The following is a 22,822-nucleotide window of genomic DNA, read 5'->3' as shown; positions in this document are numbered from 1 at the left end:
TATTTAAGCAACTGAATCGGAATTAAAGTATACATAGTTCCATAATAAATATTTTTATTAAATCAAATTTATGGTTACATTTTTTGCAGTAAAATAAAAATTCTTATTAAAGGATATTGAATACTGTAGTGTATTTTTTAGTTATGCTAAGTGAAACTACTTGGTTACCATTTGAACAGGAAACAATAAATTAGTATGGCGGCATCCGAGGAGACTGATCCAAGCAGTGAAACTTTTTTTTGGTATTTACCAGCATGTAAATACTTGATTCATGTTTAATATAGGGACAAGATTTTATGGTGAATTGCAATAAAGCCAAAATAATACATAAATGTGGGGTCAGTACACCATTTAACAGCAAAATGCAAGTTATACACCATGCAACACCAAAATGCAAGTTGCAAGTTGAGTCATGAAATAAAACAGAATGGAAACCAAACTTTCCTTAAATTACTGAAATTTGATTAATTTTAAAATATTAAGTTAAAGAATGCTATTGTTTTAGTATGTATGTATTAGTTTGTAACAAAATACACACACCAAGTAGATTGTGAAAATTATTTCTTTTCCTAGATTGATAATTTACTCAATATTATCGTATTTATAAATTATAGATTTTGATGTGTACTTATAATACACAATTGTTAGTCTATTTTTCTTTCTGAGTAATTTTGCCTTTGGCATTCATGTAACCAGGATTTTATTTTAAAAGTTCAGTTCAAAAATACACTATTTTTATAACTAGCATAGGTAAATTTTATAGTTGCAACGATTATGCATATCCACTCCCTAATTTCTTATCTTCATATAAAAAAAAAACTTTTGCATTTTTATCCATTTTGTATCACTTCATCGTCACACCATTATTTTAGGGTGTCAAAATTTGTAGAGAAAAATTCTCACATAAACGTTGCATGGTGTTTTTGGTTCCGCTGTTAGATTCCAAGCGCTTTGTGTAATATTCATTCGGATATTAACTGCTTACTAATTTAATTAACAGAATTACGAAGTTGTCTGATGTGTAAATTTTCTTTTGACGACTTTTCAAACGTTATAACCTTTATCTTTCCGTCTTCATTGCCGCTGTGTACCGCTTATAAAAGTGTAGCCAGCACTACTTGACATCATTCATGTTTGGTTATGTTGATTCTTGTATTGAGTGTGCGCACGTAGTCAAATATTGATATTGATAGCTCACCGATTGCAGGCAACGTGCGCGCTCTATCTAGTGTCGAGTTGGACTACATTTTACAGCCTTCACTCTTTCAAGGTAAATGTGTACTACAATGATAGTTAAGCTTTAGTACTGGCTCAGTTCGGGTCACGGTTTTAGTTTGTCTATTTAAAGTTGAACAAAAATTTTTGTTGCTTGACTTATTAATTTAAATTGTTTGGCGTGCTTTTGTATACTCTACTTTAATTATTAATGTTCTTTACATGAATAGGTTTTGTTTTTATGAATAACTTTACTTAACAAAACATACTTTTTTCACATAAAATTTGCACCACTACTTTTTAAATTTGATTTTAGTATGAAACGTGCTACGATTATGCGATAAAAAACAGTAGTTCACTAAAGCCTAGGCTTGATTAGCAATAGCATGCAAACAGCATATAAATAGCACATTTTTACATGCACAGCACAGAAGTCAAAATTACATTACACACAACACAGTAGTTTCAATCATTCCAACAGATTTTTACCTTTACTTGTGTCAAAATTTTTGGTTTTAAATGGCTGAATTTTTTCAGCTATTTACAAAAGCAGTTGTTTGCCTAAATACAAGCATACAATGTCACCCTTTTTGTTTTTAATGTTTAGACATATTTTTAACAACAAAGGATTAAATACATATTCAAATTAGTTTCACTTTTAACTTTAAAATGCACACATCTGCAGTTAATTATTCTATGCCACTTACATAGTGTATGCTGATTGGTTGCAAACAAAAATTGGTGCACAGCGCAGAAAAAAGTTGTAAAATTGTTAACTTTCTGTGTGCCGTGCATGTACTGTATTTCTGTGCATGTACTATTTTCCAATGTGGCAGCTGCTATCCGTTCGTGTACATTCAAATTCTGTGCCTCTGTGCTGTGCGCGTGCTATCGTGAATGTGGCTCAGCCTTAAACGATCATAAATTTTTCTCTGGGATGTTACAAGTATCCAGCCCGCTACACGGATTCAGTTCTGGATGCGGGCGATGTAGCCGCCGGAAGCCCCGACGTAAACTGTGCCCGTGGTGCCGGCGCATATTGCGTTTATGCAGGGGGCGACGGGACACTCGCCGAGGCTCTGCAGAGTGGACAGGTCCCACTTCTTGAGCTTGCCGTCGTACCCGCCACTGTACAGAGTCGTCTCCCCCTCGCCGCACAGCGCGTTCATGATCATGTCGTGAGCCTGGGAACAGTCGCACAGTCCTCGCATCTGTAAAAGTCTACTCCACTACTCCTTAGACCTGTCGAATACTAGTTTTTGGATGTGAAGCGAACTTCAAATTGAATCTTTAAAATATTCACAAAGTCGAATATAATTGTGAATATTGTTCTCTGTGAACAACATTTGATCAAATACAGTCGAGTATAAGTTGAAAAAAAAAATATTGTTTAACATTTGTAATATTTGAACTGATTAATTGATGAACCAATTCGTCCCTCTGTATAACATCATTCAATAAAAATTATAAAATAACCCTGCATAATATTGAGTTCATAAAAGCAGAGTGCCGCACCTTTTGATTTTTATTAGTAAATAATTTATTCAAGCTAAACATATACAAGAAAAAAAAATATATATTTTCATGAGCTAATCTTAGACTTCCAATGCATTGAAACTTTGCAACAATTGCAAAGCTTCACATCAGACACAAAGCTTTATATCACAACTGAAGCTTCAAATAAAATAAATTGTAAATTTCCTGGCAAAGTCAAACCAAGTAAAAGAGCTTTGATTGTTTCGTTTAGTGTAAGCTCTGCACAGGCCTACTACTCCATCTTATTTGCGAAGTCTCTGTATGTAAACATTTTATCAGGGCCAGGATGGGTTAGTAAGTAGAGGCCAGACTGCGGAGAATTGTGATAAATCCTAAATAACATCAAGAATTGAAATGCATGGCAAAACACAAATGCAATGAAAAATTCAACTAAATACCTTAGTTATGGCCGGTTTCACCAATGTGGTTCATATGTGATCTTAGTTCAAATACTGCTTTGAACTAAGTTCATAACATTTTTCTGTTGCACGATTGTATTCTGAAAAATGAACTACGATCATTGTGAACCAAGTGTTGAACCGACGTGCCTGTTGGTTCAGAATGACGGTCATGGATCACAACTTCAGTTCAAAAGTGTTTACAAACAAAAAACAATCATAACCCATATTTTTAAACATTTTATGACCTGAAAGTTTACAAATTGGGCTTCTTACTTCAAAATTATATTTAAAACGTGGAAAATATTTTTTTTTGTGACAGTTATTTTATATGTGTTAATTAGATAACAGGTTCGGAATGAATTGCAAGATTAGTAGTTGAGAAGTGTATTTTAAAGATGTGCTAATATGATAAAAATTATGGGAAAAGACCATCAGGTTATGTTGAGAAAATAATTATTGTATGTGAATTGTGGAACTCACAGAATCTAATGTACTTTTGATTTGGATAAATGTCAACATGAATTTTTCGGAAGACGATTCGGAACATGAAGACAATGCTGTAAATGTGTTGGTTGACATGCATTATGCAGCAATCCCGAAGCCGCGTGTGTACGCACCGAGAAGTGAACCGTTTCAGGAACTAGACGACGAGAATTTTGTTTTGCGGTTTCGCCTATCCAAAAGAACTGTAATGGAGGTTTTACACCTTATTGAAGAGCATTTAACGTACCCTTCGGAACGTAACAAACCTGTGTCACCATTAAACCAGTTACTACTGACGCTGCGGTTTTATGCAACTGGTTCCTTTTTGGTGGTGTGTGGTGACATGATGGGTGTTCACAAATCATCAGCCAGCAGAATACTTCACAAGGTCACTCATTACCTGGCATTGCTAGGTCGTGATCTAGTGAAAATGCCCACGACTGTTGAGGAGAAACGACAGGCTCAGCTTGGTTTCTACAGTATAGCTGGGTATCCAGGTGTGATTGGAGCTCTCGATTGTACACACGTGCCCATACAGTCACCAGGTGGTGACAATGGAGAGCTCTATCGTAACCGAAAACAATTTTTTTCTATTAATGTACAGGCTATTTGCAAAGCCAATCTTGTGTTTACAAATGTGGTTGCACGCTGGCCAGGCTTCACACACGATAGCACCATTTTTAATAACAGTGAAGTGCATGCTCAGTTTGAGATCGGTGAAATTGTGGGAGGAATTCTTCTTGCTGACAGTGCGTACGCATGTCGATCGTATGTGCATACACCATTATTGCTTCCAGCAACTGAAGCTGAAAGGAACTTTAACAGTGCCCACAAAAGTACTCGTAACGTCATTGAAAGAGCATTTGGGGTTTTGAAAAGGCGTTTCCCATGCCTTAGTATGAAGTTGCGGGTTAAACTGTGCAATGTACCACCAATTATTGTCGCCACTGTGGTTCTGCACAATATTGCCATTGCAGCAAATGAAGTTGATGCACCATTAGATCCAGCTGTAGCCCTGGATCCAGAAGCTTTTGCTGCAATACCAGTACCTCCACATGATCAACCAAATAGAGCTGGTGCAACTGCTAATAGGACTGCTCTAATTAATACTGTGTTTCATAGGTAGATCCTATGTTTAAAATTATTTCATGTGAATAAAGTTTTTCCAATTAGAACTGGTAATGTAATTATTGAGGAGGACACACAAGAAAGTAAATAACAATTTGGAATGTTTTTTTTTTCTTTCTTATCTTAAAAATACTGATCAAACAATGTAGACTGTTGGTTAGGTAAGGTCAACTACTGTTTAATTGTATGAAAAGTGGGTTAGGTTAGGTATATTGAAAATAGTCTATAGGTAACTGTATGAATGGTATAAAACATTAATTATGTATTATGTTTTCACAATTATAAAATGTGTGTTTGGCTGACGTAACCTTTCATTTTGCAAGAATCAGCAATTTGTGCAAACATATAAACTTGAAAACCAAATCAAACAAACATGTGCATGAAATATGAAAAAAATTGAAGGAAAAAAAATCAAATAAACCACTTTGTCACTATGAGCTTATTGGGAAACCTTAGACAAACCATTTTAATGTGATGTCAAGCAAACATCGTGATCCAAGTACTCAATGTGGTGTAAATCATGCCCTTGTATGAATGCTACTGTAAATTAATTCTGCCTAAGTTAATGAAATATGTCCTGGAATGCCATTTTACCAAATAATCATACAAAAAATAGAACTATTTCTGAATTATTTGTTAGGATGCACACACTTATCAATAATTAGGCCTACCATAATTATTTTGTTTCTTATTACAGTCATTTTAATGTACTAATTTAGCTTCAAACATTCAGTTAAACTGCAAGACATTGTAGCTGATAGGCTAACTACAAGACATTGTAACTGATAGGCCTCATTTTCAGGGCTTAGGATTTTGTAATTGAAAGAATCACCTTGCAACAAAAACATAATAAAATAACTAAAAGTGCGGCTTTGTGGCAACTCAAAGCTAAACATTGAAAAATATTGCATACAAATAAATAATGATATTTATTTTCAACCTTCACAGATCACCATCAAACCATGCTTATAACCAATTAATAGAAAGTCATGTTTTGTTTTTTTGAAATAGTTTGATAGTTACAAAATAATATATGGCAAATAAGGAATCATTGCAAAATTTACTTAAGACAACCATTAGTGACATAGTTTTTACGAAAGAGCCGGATATGTTAAATGTAAATAACTAAATGGTACTCATTCCATTTTAACCCATATTAATTTTATCAACAACCTTTCTGTTTCAAGAAACACATACAGTGCAATTTGTTATTTACATGAGTTAAAAAATTTCTTGATTTTTTTTTTTAATTGTTATATACCTACCTAATATCTCTAGGAAAAATGTTAGTGCTACTTTAGTGTTTCGTCTGAAAAGTAAAACTTAACTGAGTGATATTTTTTTTTATATTAATGAATTTAATGTAGGAAGCAGTAACCTCTAGTGTAGGTCATTTTTATGATGTTTTTAAGAGACTGATAAATAGTATTTACCATGATGTAATTCTTATGAATCTCCACTATGTTGCTTTTTTTTAGTATAATTTCACCAGTGTCATTTAATGTTTCATAAGTATTTTTATTTACTCTCCTGAACTTTTTATCAATCACAACACCTAGCGTTTATATTTTATGTTATTAAGGTTTTATGTAGCAATATGCTAATATATAAAAACAAGTATAAGCCAACACTGTGCTAGTATGTATATATACATGTAAATGAATGCTGATAAAATTGTTGCCAACAGTAAAGGTAATTTCAGGTGTAATTATTTTTTGGCAAAAATTTATTTTGCAGATTTTGGTGTGTAATCTTCTTAAGCATATGAATAATAATAGGATTTGTGCAATTTAATGACACACAAAATGTTGCACCACTTTGTAAGATCTCATAATGTATGACTGATAATAAACAAAAAAGATAATCTCAGTTGATATTTTTACTTTTCACACACAGTTCATACAGGTACAAATAATACATAAAATTTCAAGTTTTATCTATATCTCATAATGTATTACCCGTAAAAAAGTGAAACAAAAATCTCAGTTGATAAATTTACTTTTAACAAATAGTTTAAACAGGTACACATAATTACTAACAACACTTTTCACTTAATTGCACTGCAAACAAACAACATAAATAACAAAGCCTAAAAATTAATGAACTTTACCAGATCATATGGACTATACAAGTTGATTAATGTTCAAATAGATCAAGCAGCGTAACCATTGTGTAGATATAAAACAAGGAAGCACATACCAACCATAGTTGAACTGTAAAACTGCTTCATGGTACAAACTGTGTACATAAAACAATACAAAACACATTATTAATGAGAAGAGCTAAGATTTTAGATCACTACAAATCTACAGAGCTTTATTAGCAATAACACTTTTAGTTCATACATTGATGCTTTACATGATTTCTTTGCTGTTTACATAGTTTCAAAATTGAATTCTATCTGTTGTACTTGTCTTATTATTAAAATATTATTAGTGTTAATTAAAAAAAAATAACAAACACCAATGCTGGAGGCCTTTAGCCACATGCACATTTTATCAGATATTGATTCATCTCTATTTATTGAACAGCTTTTTTATTTAACTAATATGTTTCCATTTTTTTATTTAAGTTTACATAATTCGATATTTAAGTGATTCCGATAAATATTGTTGCATTTCAGTATTACGCTATGCATCAACTTCCTTTTAGGTATATTTCACACTCATGGTGAGACTTAAGGGTAATTTTAATATTGTAATTTTTTATTTCATAGCCCACAGACCTCAAATTGATTGTCAACTGCCGAAAATTTTTACAAATCATTTTTATACTTATACATAAATTCTAGAAGTAGAAAATCTTTGTCGAGTTCATTAATGGGCAACATCTGACCAAAGAGGTAAAATTGCGGAAAGTTTTATGAAAAAACAGAAACATCCCTCTAACTGCTACAATATAGCGAATGTCACATCTGTTTTAACATTTTATATATAATTGGATAATACCAAAATATTTTTGTCCAAGTTAATTTGATACGACCAACTATTACTACAGGGATGCCATAAACGAAGGTTGGAGGTCGATAAAAATCATATCACCCTTTCTAGGCACAACATCAAATCCGTACAAATTTTGAATTAATCTTATAATTTTTATTTAAAACTTTTGTCTGAAACAATATTTGATCATACAAACCGTAGAGGAATAGAATTTACCATCAAATCCATTCAAATTGTGTGTTAATCTTATAATTATTATATAAAACTTTTGTCTGAAACATTTTGGATAGTAGGAGCCACTGATGCAGGGGGTTTATAAAATAAAGGGGTGCATCAAAAAATTATTGCAATTTATTTTTAAATATCTTAATATTACCTTAAACCTTTGTCAAAGAATGATGAAAAATACTGTTTTAAAGTTAAAAACAATAGCATAACTACTTAGTAGGCAAAATAATAGGTAAATTCAATTAGACATTTAGTGCTGGATGCATTGAGTTCAAAAACATTTCATACATTTTCGCTGCTTGGAATATGAAAACTTATTATTCAATCTTTTTTTAATATTGGTGAACATTTAATAGGATGTAATGTACATTAAGTTATTGAAGTGTTCAAGGGGTTTGTAAATGTTTCGAAAACATTGCCAAAATAATAGGTCCCTCAAAATCGAAATCTACCTACGCCTGTAGGGGATTTTATGTGTTGTTTTTGTTTTATCATTACAAATATTAATATACTGCCTCTACCAATGTGAAAATAGAAAAGAACACTTGTGCAATCAAATAGTTTTACAGTTAATAAGGACAAACAAAAAAAAGAAATAATAAATTTAAATACAACAGCATATGCATAGCCACTTGGAAATAAGATATCACAAAATACATTCACTTCTGACTAACCTACATTTCACGAAAATTATTAGCACAAACATCTAACACTGTTTCAATTTCTTTCTCATGACTTGCAACTCAACTTGTTTAATTTCTAGTTCAATGCTTTTGATTTTAAGTTCAGTGTCCTTTATGTTGGACTCTTTTTCCATAATCTCTAGTTTTTTTTTGTGTAACTCCTCTGCCATTTCCAGTTTTTTTTGTTGGCAGTCTGAATTACCCATTGCATTACAATAGATGGTTTCAGCTACATCACTGCGCTTTCTTTTTGCAGACTGGCCTCTGCGAAAAGTACGCAGTGATATATTGCTTCCACTAACTTTACCACTTGTAGATGGCGTAGCTGGGACTTCCGTCATTTTCTGAGACACAGCTCTCAGCCCAGTTGTTTTAGAGACGGTTTGAGCCGATGTGGTGGGGGTTGAAGTGGCAATTGCTGGTACTGAGACAGTTACAGTTGATGTCATGGGGGTTGGTATCATGGCGGCTGGTACAAACATATGATCTGCTGATGTGGTGGGGTACATGGTCGTCACAGCAACTGCCTCAATTCCAGATGATGGACTGTTATTTTCAAGATAATATTCGTCCTGAAAAAACAATTATAATGTACAAAATTTGAACAAATTTATATTTGGCCATCATGTTTAAATACAGTGGAACACATTACGTTTTTAGGTTTGACCATTAAGCATTTCACATCACTCCTGACATTCCATGTAATGCATTGCAAATTTTCTGCTTGTTACTATTGGAGGCAATAGGCATCTGAATGCTTACAAAGAGTAAAATAGCATTTCATTGCATAATTTGAAATAAGTAACAATGTCTGTAACTTTTATGTGTGTATGTATGTAAACACTATTGCCAATTTTGGTAAATGTATAGATTATGACTATAGTTGAAAATGAAATGATCAATGGTATTGTTTTGGGTGTGTTTTTGATATTCTAACACATTGGTTTTCAATGAAATATGGCTTACCCAAGAAACATGAACTAACCAAACAAAATGTTTTTTTATTTGACATTTGTAGCCTACCCTTTATTTTATTCTCAAAACAATGCAAAATTCCAAGAATATTATTACCTGTAGATGTAACCACTGTCTCAAAATTTAATGCTGATTTTGATTGTTTTTACAAGTGTATGTATTTGTTTTCAAAGATATTCACCCCATAATTTCTCTTAACTTCATGCACTTGTTCTAAAGTTTCTTAAGTATCTAGTTGAAAGTAAAAAATACTCAATTGTAGGATAATCAGACACAATAAACAGTTCTCACAAACATTTACAGATGCCTCTATCCCCCCTTCCTTCCTCAAATCAGTTTATATTATTTTAATAATTACCTTAAAATGCTCTATTTTTAGAAAACAACCTGCAGGTATACATAAAAGGTAAGTTAGCAACTGCACCGTTATTACTGTAGCTTACCCAACCCAAAATAATTAGTAAAATACATACCAAATCACAGGGTTGCTCAACGAGGATCTGCTCACAATCTGAAAATAAACATTCCGAAGGTATCAGGCCTAATGGCTATGCAAAGTAAAAAAATTAAACTAACATTAATGCTTGTTTTCAAAGCATGGTAGAACACTATGACTTGGTGGAGATGATGCTGAATGAATGATACCATGATGATGAATGTCAGCTCAGTTTTGTGTGTGGTGACTACAGGTAAAATCAGTGTTGGAACATGCAACTTAAGTTCTCTTGACAGAAAGACTTTGCAATTATGGTATGTACTACAAAACATCCAGTCCTGAACAAGAGAAAGAACCATTCCACACGATAAGATACCCTGACGCTGCCTGGAGTAGAGCCGGGGACCTTCGATCCACCAGACCTGGCATATTTATAAAATATGAATTATGGAAGTTATGTAAATGCTTCAGGTTATTGCAATAATTGTAAATGGTGTTATCATTAGACTGGCAACATGATCCTGATGACTTGATCCTGTACACCTTATCCTGTGGTACATGATGCTTATTTTTTTAGCAGTGGGGAGGCGTGACTAATAGGAATTTCGTATGGCTGTTTTTTGCTATAAATAGAGGAAGGTCTATACTATTATTTCAGAGTATTTTCAAATTTTTATTTATTTTTCTTATATGCGCGGCTTAACTCCATAAATACCCTACTTTTAGTTTAAATAGGTAGGTCATGTCAAATAATTATGCTAGTAAAAAAAATTAACTACCTAGTAGAAAACCAATTTAAGTTCAACATTACTGTCAAAAACTATGCAACTCAATTCAAAATTTAAATGAAAACCATGCCAACCTTCAAGATCTCCCTGGTATATGGCATCACTGTCATATTTACAATTCAGTGGTGTGAACTGGGAGTTCACTAATGCCATAACTCTGGCTTCAATACAACTTAGTTTCGGAACATATCCTCCTCCGCCGGTTTTTTTCAATTCAACCTGAAATCACAAATAGTAACGAATAATTTTTTTAAAGACAACAGAAAAATAGAGTTATACCTATACTACAAATCAACAAAAAGAAATTGTGCTAAATGCAACCACGCTTAAACAACACTTAAGCTCTCTGTGATATGTTTATAACAATAATTACTTAAAAAATGGTTCACAACATAAAATTCATTTAAGAAATACAATACAAGCAAATAATACACCTAGGTACTTAAATAGAAAATATTTAAACACAGCTGCAACGTACCGCAGTCCTTAATCTGACAATCTGTAAACAAATTAGGGGGGATTAGGCCCTGTCATCTTTGGTATGGTAAAAGTTCTGTATTGCGTATCCAGGTGTCTCGAGATATACCTATGATCCTAATGGCATGGTCCTGTACACCTGATCCTGTGGTACATGATGCTAATTTTTTTTGGCAGTAGGGAGGCGCTGCTAAAAAAAAAAAACATGTACCACCGGATGAGTTGTACAGGGTCATGCCATCAGGATCATATCAGGATTACAGGGTTAACTTGGATATGCAATACGGAACTTTTACCCTTATTATTTCTCGAGGGCAACGCCAACTATCAAAATAATCGCTCTACTACACAAGTGTTGACTTCAGCAAGTAGCCAGAGGTAACTCTTAACCAAAAAATTAGCACAGAAGTTTAATTGCAAACAGTATACAAATATTTGAAATTTAAAGATGGAGAGGCCTAAAAATACCTCTTAAAATTAAAACTTTCTCATACCTTATCTGATGCAGTTGATTTTCTAGCCCTCTTTTTGATATTTTCGTAGCAGCACTTCAACTGCTTCGAAGTCCGAGAAACATCACTGGAGGCATTGAATTTTTCCGTCAATTTGTTCCATGCCATGTCCTTCTCCTTTGCGAAAACTGCATCCGTACGTTTGTTTTCTATTATTAGTAAATTTTCCTCCACTAAATCTACCAGAAGATACTTCTCTCGGTCAGAAAAATTACAACGTTTGCTATCCATCTTTATGTTGTTTAGTTTATTTACAATTGCGTCTGGTGACATGCAGCCAACGTCGAACATTTTTAATACCCGCCGAAAACAAATTTCTTTTAATAGATATTGGCGTCAAATTAGGACAGCCAATAGAAATAAGCCTAGTATTTTATCAACATTGTTGCCGCTTTGTGCAGAAGAATGAACCAAGGTTCATGCAATCTTTGGTCAAGGAATCGCTTCATCTTTTGGCGCAACGTTTGGACCGATGATCCAAGGATTATTTTCGAACAAAGATCGCTGAAACTCAGATCGACAACCACAATGGTGCAACTTGCCATTAGTCTATTAATGAAAACTTAAATCTGTTTACTTATGGTTTAGAAAATTGAAACTATAGGTACTATGTGCAAACATTTATTTAGTTTCATGTGAGTTTTTTTTTATAAGCATAACAATAGCTGAGGATATCAATAATTATTGATCAATCAATAATGATTAAGATTTTCAGGACACCAACAATAGCACGAAAACAATTCTTACTACAATTTATACACATTTTAAAAAGTTACTCAATTTTGATAAATTTTATTCTCAATCACATTTATATTAATTAGTTTTACTTCGCAAATCATTTATAAAATTTAAGAACAAGATAACACAGTGTGGGAATTTTGGCTTTAATTTTTTTTAATGTATGGAATTGGAATGAAAGCCTGTTGAAAGTGAACCAGTCACACCAAACAACATTCAAAGAAGGCATACAGAAAGCAAAACTCAACACCCTGTTGGAGATACCATGAAGAGAAAACTGATCTGACTACAAATGTACTGATTTGTTTACAGTGGAAGAGAAATATGCTATTCTCTCTCTTGGACATCAGGCTATAGTAAGCTTCACCTATCGCTGGAAGCTGAGAGGAAAATAAAGAATTAAAGAAGTAAGAGTAGTCTCACAAATATGTGAGATGTACTTTTAGCGTGTGGCAAGCGATCCACCCTCTTAAAAAGACTCAGTACAACCCACATTTGTGCTCAGATGTGTTGTCGCCACCTTGAGGCCGGCAGTCCAGCCGAAGCTTACCCTCTCTCGGCTGAGGAAGTATTGCACTGAATGATCGCAACTGCAGTCCAAGGAAGGGCAGGAAGTACTACATCCTACGCTCATTATTGTTATTGGCTTCGCCAGGAGTTTGATGGAGTAGCTGAGAATGTGAAAGCAACTTAAATTATCAGCTGGAGAACAGTGTAGATGAGGAATGAGTGAAATGCTGAAGAGCAACACTGATGGTAACAAACAGCTAGAACTATTCCCGTTTATTTTCGTTATTTGTTGTTTGTCAGTTTGTTTAGTAGCTGTAGTACCTGCTAAATGGTGTCTGGTATTTTTCCGTTAACATATCTGTTAAATGCATCTTGGTAACACTCCTGCTGGAACATGTTTCTAACCTTGATGATGCCCAGCTGCTTGAAGCGTGTTTCTTTGCTGTTGTCGTGGACCAGAATGTCCACCCCGCTCCTGCTAGCGAAACACACCCTGGTCCCAACTAGGCACAGCGGACTGCTGCCTTCTATTGTCTGGCGTGTCACTGGGCCAGACTTCTCACCTGCAATCACACCAGTGCCACAGATCACATCTGCCCGCAGAACTGACTAAAGAGAACGCTTGTGGAGATTCAAACTGTGTGTGTCCACATCAACAGTGGAGGCTGTATCAGTAACACAGTAGAGACAAGCAAGTTGATTGTTTGGTGCCAAGCAGTGGCATGCCATTTTGGCACACTGATGTCCTTGTAAAGGCAATGATCAGCTCGCACAGCAGTCTGAGCAAGTCATTCAGCATCCCTCGGTATATAAAGGGGATGATAGGAGGTTCACAGAAGCCTTCCTCAGGTGACTATTGCATCCATAGCCCCGGGTTTCTATTACATAAGAAATGTTGGAATGTTGTTTTAACGTTACAATATTTTTAAATAAAATTTTTTAATTTGACCCTTTCAGTCATACATTAACAATTCCTTTTTTTTTCTTTCTTGTAACTAAACTTTTTTAAAAAAAAATTGTGATAATCTTATACTTTAATTATAATATATATGATTATTTTATAATAATTAATAAAATATAAATTTATTTATTTCGTAGCCATAAAGTGTGGTGTCCACCAGAATTCAGGTAACACCTCAACTCAAACATTCAAGGTTTGATAAGCACCATGCATCACTGAGATAAATTGTCCACTTCAGTAGACGAATACACTGAAAGGGTTAATTTTTAAAATGTATAGATCAAATCAAGTAATGTTTTGGTAAAATAAAACTTTACTTAGGTTCCATGAAAATTGTTGTATACTATTTTCTGTAAATGAGATTGCTGACAAGATGAAAGATAACTTATTTTTCCAGGTACCTACATCACAAAAAATTTCAAATGTTAAAAAAAAAAAAAAAAAAAAAAAAAAAAAAAAAAAAAAAACTTACACATCATACTTTTAGAATTTTGTTTGTTGAATATTTGACAATTGTATTTGCAAGTTTGCTTGTTAAACTGAAGTGAGGTTGCGAGGCTGACCTGCCAGTGTTTCCGTGATGACCAGGTCCCGGTCTCTGACAGTGTATATGAGGTTGCCCTGCACAGCCAATCCTCGCACTTCTTCTGTCAGTTCGAAGGATCTGACCAGCACGTCGCCACTCCATATCCTTACCTGAGATAAATCACAATTCATCCAGTAATTAGTTGTGCGACACTGTTCTGAGGGGACAGTCACAATATGGCATCTACCCTGCAAAACCGTCATGGGAAACTTAAGGGCCCGGAGGCAAATAATTTTGTCGGGCCCCCTGCCCGTTATTTAAAGTACAACTTTTGAAACTTCATAATTTTAAATCAATTCTAAGGATTGTAAATATTACTGTGGCCATAACTGTAAGCATGATCTGCACGTCTTGCATGACTTGTAACTGTTTCCAAATAATATGTGTGCTCTCCTCCTCAGGGTGGTATTCATTTAGCAATTTGTTACCGTTTCACGCAAACGTGGCGCGAATCGGTAACTGTCTCACTTAAGTTAGGGTTTATTTTGTTAAGTTGGTAATTATTTTCCTTTGATTTATTTATTTATTTATTTATTGGTACTTAATTTGGGTTATTTCTTTATGTTAAGAATTAATAATTTTTATAAATTTTTTAGGATGGTTCTTTTTTTTTTTTTTTATCCGTTCTTTTACGTGCGAGTGCTCTCGGTGCTGGCTCGGGTGTTTCCGGACTGGGCAACCAATGTAGTCGCCGACAGGCCTTCACGGTGGACAGACGTGTCACGCAGGACGCCGAGGCGGGCAGCGCGTAGGTGGGCGGCGGGCGTTGTGACGCGGGGAGCGGTAACTGCTTTCCAGACTACTGGGGGCAGTGCCCTGGTCCGGGAGCGAGCTCGGTCGGGCAGCGTCGTTAGCTCAATAGGTCAAGCAGCAGGCACGGGCCAATCGCGGCACGCGGACAGCGACAGGATAGACTGCAAATTACCGGCACGTTAGCGTGGGACGGGGAGAGGCCAATGATAGGACCGCACGCTTTACCCAGGAACAGTCATCTCTCTTTCCCGCTTATTTCGTACATATATAAGGGTTTAGAGTTAGATTTTCAGTGTTGCATATAGTTTGTGCAGGACAGTGTGTCAGTGGTGGAGTAGGTGAACAATACTCGCCGCGTTGCCACGCAAAGCCTCAGACTGTCGCAGGCGGAGCCGGGCCAGCCCCATGTAAAGAGTCTCTGTGCGAATAAACCAGATGTTCTGCTAACACAGGCTTTTAATAATTAGGTACGTATTCGAGCTGGTTCCTCCCGGGCCAATGTGGCCGAACCCTTCTCTACCTAGAGAAGCTGGGCAGCTGGGCATAAATCAACGAGGGAGGTACAGCCTGGCGACGTCAACCATCGTTAAAAAATTACCATCTACTGTTTATTTTATAAGTACAATCATAAAAGTACAAATTCTCATACTCAAAACCATCAAGCTGTGACTAGCGGATACTTGACTAATAGCATTCTTAAACAAGACTTCATACTAATAAAATATTATAAAAATACTATACATTATTCCAGTACACATTTTTACGATGTTACAAAAAAAACACAAATTACCTGGCACCAGTATTTTAAAATAATTTTGTACATACCAAAATGGATACACAGCAACTGAACTAACAAGTTATTAAAATAAATCATTATAAGCCAATATTTATAGTTATGTACTTTAAAAATTATAAAATTTAAAAGGATAATAATTTATTATAAATAATTATATGAAAACTCAAGTTCAAAGTGTATTCATTACGGGGCCCCTTTAAAATTACTCATTTAAAATGCAGTGTTGCTAACACATTAGGCTATCTGTTTCTTCGCACAAAAGAAAAGCCAAATTACTTGCTGACGACTTGTTCTGGGAGTATGCACGAACAGAATTTAAACCAATGATTCTTATTTCCAAAGTGTGATATAATTCCGGACTTAACTTCATGCCCATGCAAACCCTAACACCTGCCGAGTCCCACCAACAATATCGGACCAGATTGTACTTATAAATTACTGCGTCGCAGTTTGCGAAAAGCATTCGCAAACCAGTCCAGGTCGATGGCAAGTCTCTTTAAAAACACAGCCAAAGTTCTTGCCGTACACTCCGAGCCTCATTCACAAACATTCTCTTAGTCCGACTCCCGCCGCGACCGATTAGCGAGTATCTTAGCTGAGCACTGGCCTGTATATTCGCAAGCCCGCCCCCTCCACTTTCTGACGTCAAAAGCCATGCACTCGAGACGTTCTTGACCGCACGCGGACACCGCTACACCGCGTGCGCGAGTGTGGCCGCTCGGCAGTGCTTAGCGCGAGTCATCGCAGTGCTCGCCGCCGCACTTTATCAATCTTGTACGTCCGGACTCCCAACTTCACTTAGCGCGGCCATCGTACATCGCGCACGAGTTCACCAAAGCATTTTTATGTGTTTCCCACAGCAAACACCGCCGCCTAATAATGCCAGAGAAGTTCCCTAGCAAAGTTCGTCACCTACAAAGACTTTTTTCCTATTCAGGCCAATTTAATGAGTGATATTTTTTTTTTTTTTAAATTATGGAATGTTTTCAGATTTTCTACCTAAATAATTACGGATTTTCAAGATGGCGAATATCGTGACAGTTGACTGCCTGGCAATACTTCACTCTAGCTGGTAAAAATTAAATTAATATGATGGCAACACACTCTGGCATACATTTAGCATACTACGTGGTACTAGTGCTTCTGGTATCGATTACTGAAAATACGATGGCGGCTGCGCTCTCGAGCAGGTGCTATTATTCCTTCAAATTAAAAAATTACTAGTCCAAATATGTTATTGTTTTATATACCGTACCTCATTTAATTCTGAAGTCTGGAAAATGCCTCAATGGCCGTGCGGTCTAAGGTGTGCGTTTTCCAACCCAGAGATCTAAGCTGTCATGATTCGAATCGCAGCACTTCCAATGTATTTTGTAAAAATAAATGAAATTTATTGTGTTGATAAGGACCACAACGACATTAGCAGGTAATGGAACATCGACTTTTAGGTGCATGAGACAGAGCGATGTTGGTGCTCTCTAGACACAAACGGCTGAAACAAAGATGGCAAACGTAAAGAAAATTGCAACATTCAGGACTTGGGGCGCTCGTTACGAGATGGCAAAATCCAAGTTGGCGAACGAGATAAATTTCAATGTTAAAGTTAAATATCAAGATCTAAGGTCATCCAAGATGGCCGCAGTGACTTTAGAGGTCGGTAGGTAATTGTACTCACCTCACACCTTCTCCAGACTCCATGTGCCCGGAGGAACATTCATATAGATACCACTCTTAAAAAGCCATCAAAACTACACATGGCAAAGATAAATAATAAAAATGTCAGCAAAGGATACTTAAAAATAGCATACTTAAAAATTATTTAACTAAATATTTTTACTAATACCACGCAATCTCTAATTTTTTTATTAGTTTTTTTTCCAATCATATATAAATGATAAAAAAAAAACCATGCTAACAGAATGTAAGGAAATTTAAAATTGTACGTTGAACCTAAGAGAGCTTATATATCCAGTGTATTAGCTTTGAATATATATACTGTATAGAAGTCGCCAGCCCAGGTTAAAATTTCTAATACGGTTTTGAGGTAGTTGGTTAATTCACCGCCGCAATCGCCACCATCTCTAGGGCATCGACTTGTGGTGGTCCCTAGCGGACAAGTGTCCAACTCTTCAAAAACCCCTTCCCCCTCCTGTTGAACGACGTTGAGCTGCAGTGAATGATAGATGAGGGGTGCGGGGAATGACAGCGGGCGACAGCGCTGTGCTCTAACGTGTAAATAACAACTAAGACGATACAGGGCTTTACGGCAGCGCACTGCAGCGGTGAAGTTCCCAAGCTGCTCATCATATGCTTCTGAAAAACGTAGAGTAAATCCTATCCACTCGCGACTTCTATACAGTATATATATTCAAAGGTATTATAGCTTACTCGATGAAGAATATTTGTGGATTGATAAGGAAAAATGTTATGGAACCGGCCCTGCCAGCACGCACCACTCCCTGCGCGTCGCCCGCGTACAGCTTGCCGTCGTGCGCGTGCAGACGCCACACCTCCGCGCCGCCCCCCAGCAGGGTGGTCCTCCTCTCGCCGCTGGCCGCGTCCCACGCCTGCACCGCCGAGCCGTCGTTGGAGCACGTGTACAGCTGGTCGCCGAGCGCCGCCAGGTGGAACACCGCCGAGTCGTGCGCTCGGAACTCCGCCAGCTTCCGCAGCTCCGGGGTCCACACCTGCCGGCACACGGAGAGCCTGCCTCAACTGTGTGCGCGCGTCTGTGCGCCTAGCCGTGACCCCCACATTCGATTATTATAAGGCCCTGGGACCCAGGATCGGAGACGGCCCCTCTCCCCCCCCCCCCCCCCCGCCGTCAATTTTACAGTCACGTGCTACATTATAATGGCATGGTTATTTCTTGACTGCACTCTTTTTTAGAATGTTATTTAAACTGAAAATGCAGGGTATAATTTATTATGATTACTATTTTCTAAATCCAAGCTAATTTTTATTTATAAAATACTACTCAAAATGTTTTTTTTCTAGCTTGTAAAAATTTATAATAGTTAAATATTTAAAAATAAACGGGGCTGGACCCGGGCCCCCTCCAGGCCCAGGACCTGGACCCAAGGTTCCACCCAGCCAGGGTCGTAGGCCGGGGGGGGGGGGAGGTTAGGGGTTCTAAACCCCCCCCCCCACCCTTAGCCACTATTTTTTTTCTTATCTGCAAGCAGGTTAGCTAAAAGCCTGGGTGTCTTACTGCTATCACCGGCCACTGCACTGGAGGGGAAGAGTAAGCGAGCCCTACCGATTCACCTTCCCTTCCCCTACCCCTGTCGCGAGCAGAAGCTATAAGGTTGTGACGCCGTGACGGGTCCCAAGCTTTCAAGTATCTTACACCTATTGTATTTAACCAGCGCGGTAATTATAAGCAGGTGGTGACTGGGTAACTCTTCAAGCTAAAGCTAATTGTTTCCAGGAATAGGCCAGTTCTGCCGAAACCCAACCATTTTTATTCCTTTTTTTTTTTTGTTGTATTGGCGAGCTTCGAGCATGATTTATGATTTATTAAAATATCTTCAATTAATTTCTTACTTCATCACTCAAACAATTTTTTTATTAAAAAAATAATTCTATTTTTACCATTACAATATTTAAAGTTAAGTACCAAAAACTGCTCAAATAGCACTATTTTACACCTTAAAATCCAAATTTTTCCGGGGGAGGACCCATTCACAAATCCTGGCTACGCTACTGCACCCAGCCCCACCTTTGTGGGGGCCATGCGCATATTCATGCTGAGACTAGCCATGCAGGGAGAGGGTTGCATGCATCGTGTGCTTTGTTCGGGGATTGGCCAGCCATGACTAACTCCCCTTTCTTATAACTATGCTCAGTTGGGCCAAGGTAAAACCTGCATATACACACGGGAAACCTTTGGCACACACACGCGTAGGAGTATACAGGATACAGAAGATGGTTTGCACGAAAAGTTGGACAGAGTAGAAAAGTGTCTGGGAAGCCTACGATTCACTCGTCCTTCTGGACATACCCGAATACTCACGTAGGCAAGCCTTCTTTTCACAGACGAGAGAGGCAAACCCGAAGTTCTTGCTCTCTTTTTTTTCCGTACCACAACAGGTGTATTTATTTGGGGGAAACTGTTCAAATGATTTCACAGTATCTTTAATGTAGCTATCCTAACCAAATCAACCGTCCACAATGTTTTAAAGTATTTATAATGTAGCTAACCTAACCTAATGGACCATTAGTTATCATGAGTTGTATATATTTATTTACAATGAACAAAAAAAAAAAACGAAGATCCGCGATCGGGCGTTTGGCTCTCTCGTCTGTTGAAAGAAGGCTTGCCAACGTGAGTATTCGGGTATGTACAGAAGGATGAGTGAATCGTAGGATTCCCAAATTGTCTACCATGTAGGGGCGTCAATCCCCTCCTAGCACATGATGCATGCTACCTCTCCTGCATGGCTAATCACAGAGTGACCAGGCGTATAAGCTTCGGTCCGAGACGCACCTAGGTCCCTCCCTAACCCGGACCCCTCCTACAAATAAACTTAGTTTTTTATTTAGGTAAGGGGGGAAAATCGCTTGCCGACGGGCTGCGCGTAATGCCGCAAGTGTACCAACCATCACACGTTAAAGCTGTTGCGGAACGTTTTAACTAACTACTTCAGTTACGATTTAGCTCTTCAGACCCAATTCTTTCTCCATTCCGTGTTTCTAAATTTACATATACACATTCTTATTTTAAAAAACAGGAAATGTTAAACTGTGGAATGTTGAGAAAACTATTCAAAATTTAAAAAAAAAAGCTGGAATAATTAAAGATCAACATATGTGTGACGAAAGAATAAACGTGAGTTCTTTGTTATACATGAAATTTAACTTAAGGGCCTTAACTGAGTTGCGACAAAATGATGCATTGCGTGCTTCTGCTTGTGGTTGTTTTCGCACACATGTGTTTACAACCTTTCTGGGAATAAAATAAAACACTTTTCAGATGACATCGGAAGGCATTGTTCTGTGTGTTTTGTTTGTCACACATTTTTTTACTTCCTATACGTAACCAAAAATAACATTTTCACACTGATAGACTACATAAAAACCAAATTTTAAAAAAATTAAACAAAACCTGTTGAAACTGAATTACATCTTACCTTATATCTGCGTTTAAAGTTTCAATGAACATTTCGGTTACATTATATTTAGTTTCAACATTTTAATGAAAAGGGTTAAATTTAATTAGTTTAATTTTTTCCCATCACAATGACGTGATGACACTGAGGCTATCAGTGATTTCCATAGCGATATGGACGAACTTAGAGAGTGACGAAACGGAAATAAACCCCACCAACAATGGGAACTGCACGATTAGTACTTCATAAATTACGTGTACGTGCGTGCTTTGACTTTTTTTTTTTTGACGGCAGTGTACGAGATACCAGCGTGGCGTTCTTACCTTGACTTTTCCGTCTTCGGCGGCGCTGTAGAGTTTACCGTCGTGGAAACACAAACCCGTCACATCGTTTGAATGCTTGTCAGTCTCACTGACGGTTGCAGTTACGCGAAGAGACATGATTTCTCGTGGATATGTCTGTGCACAGCTACATCACAAGTGAACACCGAAAACCGCTAAGTCGCGACTTTTATTTATTTTCGGTGACGGATATAGGCTACTACCGCGTATTTTTAGACTCGAGAGAGTGAGCTGCATGCAACTCGCAACTTCTGGAAACAAGTATATATCTATACCTCGGAGACATAAGACAATTTGGTATAATGCATTTTTAACCATAAACTTAAACTCTATTTAGCGTTCTTTCTATTGACATATAACAATAAGATCTACGATATGTCAAAAATTAACGTCCTTTGGGCAGCTATGTTATGCAAATTTCAGTTACATTTTAATTTTTTTTTTTTTTTTAATAATTCTGATTACATTAGCAAAACAATTTAAAGGCCCTGGAAATAAAAGTTCAATGAAAATTTCACGTGGTTGACTCGTTCATTTTATTTCCTGGCACATAAAATTTATATATATTTTCATAAAATAACACACGTAAACATATTACGTACAAGCGAAACTTAAATTACATAATGACGTAGTAGCCAATAACAAGAAAAAAACCAAAACAAAAAAAAAGCCTTTTAATTCTGTCCAGATGGTAAAGGTAAGGTTTTAGGTACATCTTGAGGTTTAGTGCAGTGACTTAACATTATTGTAGCCCACTTAAATGATTACAATAATCCTAAAATAATATCTCTGTACACACATGTAGCAAAGTCGCCAATTGGCGTTATGCACGGACTGCTTGAATAATCTTTCAACATATAAACATAATCAAGCAAACGGTCGTTTATTGAAGGGTAGTCTCGACGAAAAGGGGGGGGGGGGGGGGAGAGAATGGGGTAATATCAGCAACCCCCCACCCCCTCCCCCCCACCCCCGCACACACACACTAACTCTTTTTGAAATCATGAATTTTTTTTTTTGAAATATCAGTGAAGACAGCATGTTACTCTGTGAGAAGCTACGTCACCATTGGCTACTACTGTACGCCCATATGTGAATGTGTTAGTGTCAAAAGTAAAAAATAAATAAAATGTTAATTCACGTGTTCAAAATTTTATTTTTCTTTCTTTCTTGTTACTATATATATAAAAAGATAAAAAATTGAAGGGATTTGCAATATTAA

The 22,822-nt window shown here is 36.6% G+C and overlaps 1 protein-coding gene across 3 annotated transcripts; it reads right to left on the bottom strand.

Moving 5' to 3' along the window:
• Positions 1–37: 37 nt before the first annotated feature.
• LOC134533925 (myb/SANT-like DNA-binding domain-containing protein 3) lies at positions 38–21,763 on the bottom strand. Of its 3 annotated transcripts, XM_063371735.1 has the most exons (7): positions 21,583–21,757; positions 18,602–18,835; positions 14,577–14,709; positions 13,458–13,615; positions 10,890–11,034; positions 10,065–10,102; positions 6,628–9,188 (listed from the first exon to the last, which is right to left on the bottom strand). In XM_063371735.1, the coding sequence occupies exons 1-7, from the start codon at positions 21,697–21,699 to the stop codon at positions 8,640–8,642; spliced, it is 1,374 nt and encodes a 457-aa protein (XP_063227805.1). In that variant the 5' UTR covers positions 21,700–21,757; the 3' UTR covers positions 6,628–8,639. The 3 variants fall into 3 exon arrangements, with proteins under 3 accessions (XP_063227807.1, XP_063227805.1, XP_063227806.1); XM_063371737.1 differs by lacking the exons at positions 6,628–9,188; positions 10,065–10,102; positions 10,890–11,034 and adding an exon at positions 38–2,399 and having other exon boundaries at positions 21,583–21,763; XM_063371736.1 differs by lacking the exons at positions 13,458–13,615; positions 14,577–14,709; positions 18,602–18,835; positions 21,583–21,757 and adding an exon at positions 11,787–12,121.
• Between the last annotated feature and the right edge of the window lie 1,059 nt (positions 21,764–22,822).

This window comes from Bacillus rossius, chromosome 7, assembly GCF_032445375.1.
Source record: "Bacillus rossius redtenbacheri isolate Brsri chromosome 7, Brsri_v3, whole genome shotgun sequence".
NCBI lineage: Eukaryota > Metazoa > Arthropoda > Insecta > Phasmatodea > Bacillidae > Bacillus > Bacillus rossius.
Note: the sequence above shows the minus strand (reverse complement) of the source record. Positions and strands in the feature narration are given on the sequence as shown.